Here is an 11,266-nt window from a genome sequence, read left to right on the forward strand (position 1 = left end):
ATTGAAAACAATATGCATTTTGAAGAATGTGGTTTAGCGTTTCAAAACATTAATGACGGGTAAAAAATAAATCCCTGCGATAATGAAGGTGACTGGAAAAAACTAAGGATAATAAATTCATGAAAATCTCAACACTTCAAGATACAACACTGTATTTATTTTTTAGTATTCTGAATATAAAAAAGGGTTTATGATGTATTTTGTATTGGATTGTAACCTGAATCTTGGACAAAATTTGAATGTTCAGTGAAAACATTCTATCAGCTGTATTTTTCTGCAAGTTTTTTTTAAATAATATTTTTACTATAAAATTTCGGGTTGTGCATGTAATTGAACACTTGTGTGACTGAAACCCAAGTAACTGCACCCCTATAACTGAACCTTCGTACATCTGAACCCAAGAGTAACTGAACCTCCGTGTAACTGAACCCTCGTGTAACCGAACCCCCGTGCGATTCAACCTTATTTAACTGAACCCTGCTCCAACTAAACCCCCTTGCGACTCAACCCTGTTTAAATGAACCCTCATTCAATGAACCTCCGTTTAACTCAACACTCGTTTAATATCAAATGATTAAGTATTATAATTAGCTTGTTTTAAAATGTGTGAATGAGGAGAAGGGAAGGTCATTGAATATGGGCCATGGCTCCAAAACCAGAAATAGCTTTTTTTTTCTGTTCGGGCTTAAATTTTAATTGGATGTAGTCTCTAGCCTAGGAATACACAAAAGTACGAAAGAACTTGAAGAAAAATTGAGAGGTACTCGTATTGGTAAGGAACCAAAGTTTTACAGACTCAAAAATTTCTGCTGCAAAACAAAGGTTCTAAAAAAAGACGGTGATGGTAGTGATTATTATACTTAGAAGCAGTGTTGAATAGTGAATCAATCATCTTTTTCATTTGGAACTTCCAGTTGAAATATGCTATGTAACATCAAAACCAGTGACCAGATGATGCATGCCTTTATGGAGTGGGGAAATAAAACCCTAATTCCGGGAACCTCGGATGGTTATCCATTTCAGCGCCCCTACGAGTGTTTTTTCTTTACTAGGTTGCAGCTCATTGCTGGGTTGCTAGGACCCATTATGTATACCCAGTAAGTTCCTGGTCGGAGGCGAAGCAACATTTGGTACCGCGAATCAATTCATCAATTTTTATATAGTTATTTTCGTCATAGAGGTCTATTTGTCTCTGTCTACATGCCTTGTTAGTTCATGCCATTCTGGAGAAAAAATTGTTGGCCCAGTTTCAGGTGCCATGTATTGAAACAACCAACCCTCAAGATATTTTCTCTCTATTGAGGTCTAATTTCTGCATTCCCATTTAAGTTAGAAGCCTATCAGAGACAAAAGAAATTTATGGCCCGTTTTTGTGTGTCACGAGCAGCCACAGTTAGTTTCAAATTTTGTTTCCTGCATTTGGGCAGAAGCGCATCCAGGATTTTTGTTCGGGGGGGGGGTACTAATTTTTTTTTTTTTTTAGGGGGGTTATTACATAAAAAACCTCAAAAAACGCATACAAAATTTGTTTATGTCCAATTTTGTTACGTTTTTACGAGTCAAACAATCATTTCGGGGTGGGGTTCAAACCGGGTAACCCCCCCCCCCCCTGGATATGGCTTGCATTTGGGTTTAACTTCCCCAAAACTTAGGATATAATTACTAGGCCCGACTGTAAAGCCAAAATTCAAGGCCCAAATTTTTTTTACATCTATGATCGTTCAGTCTTACGGTCTGGAATAATTAGAAACTCTCAACATCAAGTAACCCGGCTGGAAATATCCAATAAAAACTATTATGATTCCTAGCTAATCGGGAAAAGTTTTTGGTTCATTTTCTGGCGGAAAAAAATCTTTCAATTTTGTTGTTTGTGAGTGGTGATTCCCTTGACCCTAGAACTTGCTAACAACTTTCAAGCTTTTAAGGATCTTTTTTTTTACCAATATTTAGAAAACAAATTTGTTATAGCATTCGTTTCTTTTTATCTTAACATAATATTTAAATTGTCCTTCCCCTTCTTAAACAGAAGCTGGAATTTCAACCCCCTCCCCCTAGTATTTCCTTATTACAAATACGCTATTTTTATAGTCTTGGTTCATATACTGTTTTCGATTTACCTCACCACTTCACAGCGAAAATATTATAAGTGCCAATGGGGCTGATAGTGGAAAACTTAGGTGGATCAGAAACACAAATATATTTCACCCCCCCCCCCCTTCTAAGCACGAAATTTTGAGACACTTTTTTTCATCTCTTCCCAAAGCTCCGAAACTTACAGATTGGTCCCCACAAGCCGTTCCCGAGATGTTGCAGATATGCCATTTTGATATCCTGGATGCATCGTTTCTTTCGATTAATATCTGCCCCCTCTTCCCAGGTCAAGATTCGAGATCCATTTGGTCCCACGACAATTCCTTAAACTTCAGACTCGATCCCCCAAGCCGATCAGGATATAATGCAGATGCACTATTTTGATGGCCTGGGAAGACATTGTGTCTCTCGGTTTATATCACTACTTCGTCGGGAATAGACTCCACTCCCGGGTGTGCCTATAGTACCAAAAATCCTGAGCATATTTTGGACCTAAATCTTCTTACCTTTCTCCTCCGATCCCTCTCCCCAAAGCAAGATTCGAATCCTGCTTGCTCCATCCCAATACTCACTGTAAGCTTCTTATTTATCCCCCAAAACTGTTACCAGGATCTATCAGATTTGTCGTTTTGATCACCTATTAACGCTTCGTGTTTTTTTATTTACCTCGATAAGTGGACAACAGTGACATCACTGGCGATCAGTGACAACACTGACGACATGACAACACATGGACTCTTTTTATTTACCGACCTTGATCGGATGCCAAGTCCCATAGCGACTTATGGTGCAAAACGTTTAGATTGACCAGAGACAAAACATATTTAGTTTCTCTTCCCAATACCAAATCTAAAGTCCTCGTGCCCCTCCCCTTCCTTCTTTAATACTATCTGGAATTTCAAACTTTATCCCCTGAGCTAACTGACGATATCGCAGATATACTGTTTTGCTAACCTGTATGCAGGCCCCTAGTGGCTTTTAGTAAAAAATATTTATGTTGAGAACACTGAACGAAAACACTGAAATCCCCCTTACCCCCTTCATTCTCCAATACTCCCTGAAATTTTCAGCTCCATTGCCCAGCTCATTCCCGAGATACTGCAGACATGCTATTTTCTTATTCTAGACACACATAATATCTTTCTATTTTCCTTGGCTCCTGCCTCAAGTTACATTTGAACCTCTAACAGCCTTCCCCCCTCCCCCATCATCTACCTGAAAGTTTTAACGTGATACCCCATGCCGTTCCTGAGATGTTGCAGATACGCTATTTTGATAAAATGACAACACATGGACTCTTTTTATTTACCTCGCTACTTAAGGGTGCATCGATTGTAAGTCATATAGGAGCTTATAGTGGAAAACGTCAGGTGGATCAGAGACTAATTGTTTTGTGCCCCTTTCTCAACACCGATATTTGAAGTTTTCTTGCCCCTTTCTTCCCTAATTGTGCCTGAAAGTTTCAACTCCATCCCCTAAGCTGTTCACGAAATATTGGAGATGTACTGTTTCGGTAATGTAGATACACATAGTCTCTTTCGATTTAGCTCTACCCTTTCCTTTACGTCTAAAGTCAACGTGTACTTCCCCCTTCCCTCTCTCCTTATCAACACTCTGAATGTTGAAGTAAATCTCCCTCAGGCATTTCACTTAGGTACGTTCGTCGTTTCTGGATTACACCCTCAGGAAACTCTGGGTATCCTGGTCTAGCGAACGATCCCTCGTTCGCTATATTTTCTAACTTACTGAAACCAGTCTAGGAACAGTGGGGAATCTGCATAATATAGGGCAATTGCTCCTGGAGCTGGGAGGAGGGATGAGCACTATTATGAGCAATTCTTAAGGGGAAATCCCAAAAGTTTTGATCTGAAACCACGGAGAATTTAAGAGGGCCAGTAGCAGAATGGAACACGGAGGAGGGGGGGGGGTAATTGCCTTCCAGTCACTTTGGTTCTCAAAAAGCACGCTAGAAGTTTAAATTTCCTATCAAACGTGTTTCAAATTTTCTACGACCAACCTGTCTACGAAGTGTCCAGGGAAAAAATTCTAATGCGTAAAATGCACTTGGCTCTTTACTATATGTAACCAACCAAGATAAATACAACCAACAACCAAGATAGTCTCCTTTTTTTAATAAAAAAAAAACCAGTTAAAGATTATCTGTTTCTATCCCGGCTGTTTTCTTGTGTTTCTGTTTTTCAGATAGATTGAACTAAAGAATAAAAAAGAGGCTATCTGTTTTTCGTGGTTGTTTTATTTTTTTTTATTATTTTTTTTTTTTTTATGAACAGAAACGGTGCCTTACAGACAATGCTCGTGGCAGACTGCGGACTCCAAGCTGAATGCACTGCTTCCACTATCCTTTAATTCTCATGTGTTTCTCAGAATTTCGGTGAAACAATGTTGGCTTCTCCAAAATCATCCCGAAAATGAGCAATTGTATTTTCTTATAATGATTGTTTATTTACACTCTAATTTTCTTGGAAATTTCAGAGGAGCCAATTTTCTTTTGGATAAGTTCAGGGTTCGTGGAGGCACTGTTTGAATGAGAAAAATGTTGGTAATATTAAATGCCACAAGCGTTTTAGTAAATACTACTACTACTTACAACTCACTGCAGCACTAAGCCGCCTGAGGCCAATACAGCTACGCACGCTCCTCCTCAATTCCAATCTATTTAAAGCATTCCTTTCTACACCTGCCAAGAAGTTCCATTTCTCTTAAATCTTTTTTTACATCATCCCGCCCCATTCGGGGACGATCTGCTTTTTGTTTGGCTCCAGAGGGTTGGCCGACAATGATTATCTTTGGCAATCTGTCATTTTTTGTTTTGAAACAAATGCTCTGCTTTACTTTAGTATCGATCCTTAAAACCGAGTATAATTCATTGCTATATGCCCTGAAAATACTTTCACCATTTTGTGTTTGCGCCATTTCTCATGCAAGATCTTTCTCCATATATTAAAGTTGCTCTATCTTGGGAACAGTTTCGGGGTAGATTTTTTTAATTAAGAAGAAGTCACGCCTGGAGCAAAATAATGTTGTTAACTATTAGTATAGACTGTTACATAGACTGTTACAATATCGTGCAAGGAAACCTTTGGCTGTTTATAAAGTCTTGTAAGAAGCACACTAGCGAGACAATTAAGAGGTATTGATAATCAATACCAGCTGTTTATAGACTAATAATAACTAGACAGTAAAAAAAAGATGGTTTTTGATTGAGGTAATATAATAGATGCATGGTTTTGGGGGCCTTCTCTATTTTCTCCAAGTAGTGACCACAGAACTCACAGAGCCAGCACTATGTGAAAGGTATAAATTGAATTCTTATCTTCTAGGGATCACTCCAGTTTTCGGAACACTGACTTTTTTATCAAGTAGTTAAGGAAGTGTCATCAACAGTTGGACGGATGAGGTTCTTCCTCTTCAGTAAAGTCTGTGGTTGCAACATGATTGCAAAATTAGAAACAAAGAACTTCAAGAAAATGTTAAATTTGTTGGATAGCTGAAAAAGTTCCCTTTCTTGACGGACTTTTAAAGTTATTCAGTGAGGAACTTTTATTAAAGCGAATCATATATGACTTCATTCTTTCTGTTTTATAATTCGGTTTTTGACAAGATACTTTTAACGTTGACGTGGTCAATAGCTACCATCTCTGAATCAGTGTCAAAGGCGAATATTTTTCATTTAAAAATTAGTTTAACAACGTTTATTTCAATTTGCAGTTACTATGGGTATTGCTTTGCTATTTAATTGATGGTAGCTATTGCTGTAACCATGATTTGCTTCAGAGTGTTAATTATTCTTCTAATCCTGGGAAATATAAGCATAAATTTTAGTCCTAATTGAAACAAAAGAAGAAAATAATAAAAAAAATAAAGAGAATATGACAGAGATTGGAGAATATCAATGCTAATATGCGTGTTGTTTTCTGACTGATAACAGTGATTGAATATTTACTGGGGCTTCTACATATAAGAGAAGAATCTTCTCCTCTGGTGTGAATCTGTGATAATCTGCGGACAGAAATTACACATGGTTGCGAAAATGATGCAGAATTATATGGAAAATCAGGAATCGGACATTCAATTACGTTTTTAATTTTTATAATGGTCATCGGATTTTGGCGCACACAAATGGCAGGTGGTTACGCCGATGGCACATTTCAGTATTACTACGTCGATTCTTCCACATGCCAAGAAAAAGTAAAACTGGACAATATTTAGAAAGAACATGACTGCACTGTTCTTGAGAAGAATTTAATCTTTGTGAAACGATTTAAACTGTACTATAGCTGTAAGTGCGTTAAGTAAGAAACCCTCTTTTTTCCTGTATGGAAATATTTCGAATTGACAATTTGCCTTGCGTATATTGTGTTTCTAGGTATTTATAAATTATCTCGATCAGCAAAATATTCTAAAAACAGAGACAGTTAGCAAAGACCTTGAACACAGAGATAATGTTGGTTGGCGATGGATTTTGCAAGTTTGAAAATAAAAGAGATTGCAAGCCAAAAATAGACTAGGTGCAATGAAAAAGAAGTCACTATAGAGTTGTAACATGAAGTTATACGTAGAAATTTGTTTGACAAAGCCAAAGGGCCATTGCAACAAACGAAACAATAAATGAATAATTCAGAAATGTATACAAAATAAAATAGAAAAAAAAAAAAAAAATTCATACCCATTCAAAAATATTTCAAGCACTCATTCCCTCCCTTCCCTTGCCAAAAATGTTTATCTATGTGTAATCCCCAGTTTGATATATTTGCAATCTTTTCAATTGTCCCCAATTACTTTGAAGAAATTTATGAACTCACAATTGAGATAGTCAGTAATCTTGGAATCTGGATTATCAGTGGTATGGCAAATTTATAATCCAGACTACAATTTCGCAATTCGGTTTGTCCGTGGAAAAGGCCTCTATTTATAAGTCAACTCGATAGTGAGTTGTTAATTACTGCCTCAATTGCTTTTCAATTGTTTTCGATAATTCAAATCTTTTACTGGAACAAACCACTCGTTTGACCCCCACATTATTAGAAAATAATTGTTTCCTTAAATCCTGTAATTCGAGACAACCGCCATAAGTGAAGCAGATCCTCGCCCGTTTCTTCAAATATGAGGCATGACTAAGGACCATCCATCAAGGACCTTATTCTCCCTGAATATTTCCTTCTTTCTCCAAGTGCGTGAGAATGACTTCTCCCCGACATATACCACTTAATTTCATCACTATTTTAACCCACTTTAAAATAAATATTACAACCCACTGACTCTTTCCATTGCCGGTAAACTCCGATGGATATCGAGGCTGAGACTTCACACTGCCATTTCTGAATCTCTTGGTCTTGGAACACACCCTTTAAACGTTCACTACATTTCCTATCTCCTAGTCCAATCCCCGTCCCTTCATTCCTAACGCCATAACAGTTTAAAATTGATATCATCTGCAAAACCTAGGGAGTTTTCCTTCTGACCTGCAATAACTCCAAATAAGCTGCATTTACTGCATTTTCTGTAAACTAATACTTAGCTATTGAGTCTCCCGCCTAAGCCTAATAGTCTCCTGAAATGTCCTAAGTACGCTCTTTTTACTTATCCGCTTTTTCAAATCACCCCACTATAACTCATAACTGGCCCTATTTTGTCTAAAAAATTCTCTTGTGTAGCCCAAATAAGCTGCAACCAAAATAAATAAAATCCTTAAATTCATTCGTCTCTCGCCCTATATAACAACTAATTATTTTCCTTTTATTCTTTTTTGAGAAGTAATATAACTGATTCATCCACACTTAAAACTAATTGTTTAATTTCCAAATATCTATCAAAAATCTTTAACATTTATGGCAAATCCGGAGCTGAATTTGCCAGAATAACTACATCATTTACAAATAATCAACAAAACACTTCAAGTGACAGTAATTTCAGGGTGTCGAATGTGGTCCACAACCATCACAGTTATTTTAAAAACGAAACACACAAGTATCGCCGTTTTGGACCAGTTCACTTGCACGCTGTGAATGCACATGTATGTTGGGTATTTGAAAATGTGACAGATGTGCCAATTTGAACCGGAAGGATCGTAAGGCTCTAGTTCTCAATGCTGTTAAGGTTTCAGATAGAGTGAAAGCGTGGCTTTGGTTAGATCTGTTAACTTTGACCATAGGTTTAACCATTTTTGAATTATTAAGCTTTGAATCAGCAGATGTAATGCATTTAGCATATGTAAGGCAAAGAAACATAGGTGTTCTTACTTTTCTCTTCAAGTACTTTGTAATTTTCAATACTGCACAAGTTTCAGATAGAATAAAAACATGGCTTCGCATAGACATACTAACTTTGACCAAAGGTTTAGCCATTTGTGTCTTATTAAACTCCGACTAAACAAACTCCGAACATGGCTAGAATAAAAACATGGCTTCTCATAGACATACTAACTTTCACCCACAGTTTATAGAATTAGCAGTATGATCATACCCTATCTCACCCATTATAAAAACCCAGAACAAGGTGCGAGTGCTCCAGAGAACGTTTTTGCAGATATAAACATAAGCGGCATTAGATCTTTTCACGGGTAGACAAGTCAGATTTCTCTTGGACACGAAACAAGTGGAAACCCGCTATTACGAATAATGCACTTTGTAACCATTTCTCATTGATTGACGGAAACAGACTAACCCGCTAATGTAGAAATACGTGGGAGGAGCTTTTTGTTCGTACCGAGAATGAAGACCAGAAATGATCTGCGATAAACTTACTGGATAATTCTATAAACTGTGCTTTCACCAAAGGTTTAGCCATTTGTGTCTTATTAAACTCCGACTATGCAGATGTAAGCAGAAGATAGAACCCCAAGAAGAAATTACTTTACTGAATAGGCTGAATTGCTGATATATCTTTTTGATAATCTGTATATTTATATACTTTTGTGATATCCATCTTAATGCTCTTAGCCTAACAATTAGTTGCAATAGAGGTAGTAGTTGAAGTGGCAGTAGTAGTAGTAGTAGTAAATGTAGCAGCGGTAGTAGCATTAGTAGTAGCATGCACATATTGGTTTTTGGTCAATTGATCTTCCCCTTTAAGCGTTTTCTGAAAGTTCCAACTTAATACTCAAAACCAATCTTGATATGCGCTCTTTTGACAGTTTTGCATGCACATAGTGTCTTTTGATTTAGTTAAAATTTCCGCTAAATATTTTAGAGGTAGTAATCCGGTTGTAGCAGTAGTTGAGGTCGTAGTTGTAGTAGTAGCGTACAAATATTACCTTTTTGGTCAATTGATCATCTCCCTTATCATTTCCTGAAAGCTCCAAATTAATCTACTCATTAATTCCTGAGTTACGCCCTTTTGACAGCCTATATATATAACATGTTTTGATTTAGTTCAACACTCCCCTCAACCTTCTCTGTAAGGCTCGCCTGAACGCCCTTTGTCTTTTCGGAAAGTACAGGTCAAACATGCATACCTTTTCCAATAGCATATACTATATGTAAACAGTGAACGAATTGCCTAACTTACATCTCTTGTTCTGGGGCTGTGAGGGGGTTGACGTTTCCCAAAGGCATAATCATATGATCTTTCAACAATGCAGAAGCTTAACGTCTCAAAATTTTGATTGGATGTTGGTTTTGGAAAATGATGGTCCCGGGAGGGGGGGCTGGTTGCCCTCAATTCACTTTTGTCTCTTAAAAAGAGCACTATAACCTCCAATTTCTAATCCAATGAGCCCTATCCAAGGTTTATACGACCATTCATTCCATGAAAACCCTTTATGCCTTTGGGGCACAATTTATAACTCTTGCTCCTTGGTTCTGAGGGGCTATTTAACCCTAAAGGCCTTTTTATATGATTAATTAAAAAAACTTTTCCACAAAATAAGTTTTTCAAACGAAAGCATATAACTCCATTAAACCAAAAATGAGCAAAAATAGAATCAAACGATCTACCAAGCGTAAAACTACCACATATCAGCATCAATAAATAAATGAAACCCAAAACGAACACAAATTACTATAAGTAACCGAGTTAAACTTAAAATGAGCAAAAATTAACATTTGTAGGACTCACAACCCCTATGCCTTCTCAAGGCCAGAACATAATTTGCACCTTACTGAAAAAAAATTTTTAATGTTTTCACTTTTATAGGTTTAATAAATCTCAAAATTTATTAAGATTTTAAGGAATAAATAACAGCATAGGTTATGTATATTAAACTGACAATGCACTTTTTTCTTTTTTTCTTCTTTTTTGTCAAATGGTAGTGTTTAATTTAGTTTCACACCTCTTCTAGTTGACCTGAAAAAATAAAACTTAATACCGTTCCCGAAAATTCTATCTATGCTCTTTGACAGCCTGGATACACTTACACTTTTTTGATTTAGTTAAACTTTAAGAGCAGAAGTAGTAATAGAAGTAGCCCCAAAATTTCGAACTTAATACCCTCAGTCGTTATTGGGATATTGCTGAGAAATCTTATTGTCACCCAGCATGCACACAGTGCTCTTTGATTTGATTTCAAAGCAACAATTTTAAAGCTACGATTTTAAAGCAACGACTTAATTTTTAAGCATAATAGGCAAATCGCATAGCTGTGGGTGGTTGACCTGCCCAATAACCCCAGAAATATAGTTACTAGACCGTTCAGCTATGCTGAACAAAATAGCTGTCTTAAAATTTTGATTGGAAGTGATTTGAACATTTTGGGCTAAAGAGGATGGCAGATTGCCCACCAACCACTTTTGACTCTTAAAAAGAGCACTTGAACTTTTAATTTACCTATCAAATTAGCTCCTTTAAAATATCAATGATATTACTAGCTATGATAAAGCAGCACTGCCTATGATATTGCTTATATGCCCTTTTAATACCTACCTGCATGTAGCTTTTTCGTTTAATTGAAACTCCCCCTAAACGTTCCCTAAGAGTTCAACTTAATGTCCTTAGTATCATTAGTTACAGTAACCGTCGAAGTAGTATTAAAAGTATACACATAGTACCTTTTGGCTAATTCAAAATCTGTCACAACTTACCCTTAAAAGTCTAACTTAACAATGTAAGCAGTTATTGTGATATAACTCTGTCACCCTTTTGACAATCTACGTGATCATACTTTGTTTTGATTTAGTTCAACATCCGCCTAAACATTCCTTGAAAGCTACCATTACCC

The 11,266-nt window shown here is 36.7% G+C and overlaps 1 protein-coding gene across 1 annotated transcript in view; it reads left to right on the forward strand.

The window, feature by feature from the left end:
• Window positions 1-5,675, forward strand: part of eIF4EHP (eukaryotic translation initiation factor 4E homologous protein) — a 30,992-nt gene extending 25,317 nt beyond the window's left edge. Inside the window, exon 6 of the mRNA XM_089099458.1 lies at window positions 5,433-5,675. Within this exon, the coding sequence (XP_088955584.1) occupies window positions 5,433-5,475 (43 nt within the window). The 3' untranslated portion in view covers window positions 5,476-5,675. The remainder of the gene's footprint in view (window positions 1-5,432) is intronic.
• The last annotated feature ends 5,591 nt before the right edge of the window (window positions 5,676-11,266 follow it).

The sequence above is a fragment of the Artemia sp. Qi Xiang Cuo genome, chromosome 13 (genome assembly GCF_049724085.1).
Source record: "Artemia sp. Qi Xiang Cuo chromosome 13, ASM4972408v1, whole genome shotgun sequence".
NCBI classification, from domain to species: domain Eukaryota; kingdom Metazoa; phylum Arthropoda; class Branchiopoda; order Anostraca; family Artemiidae; genus Artemia; species Artemia sp. Qi Xiang Cuo.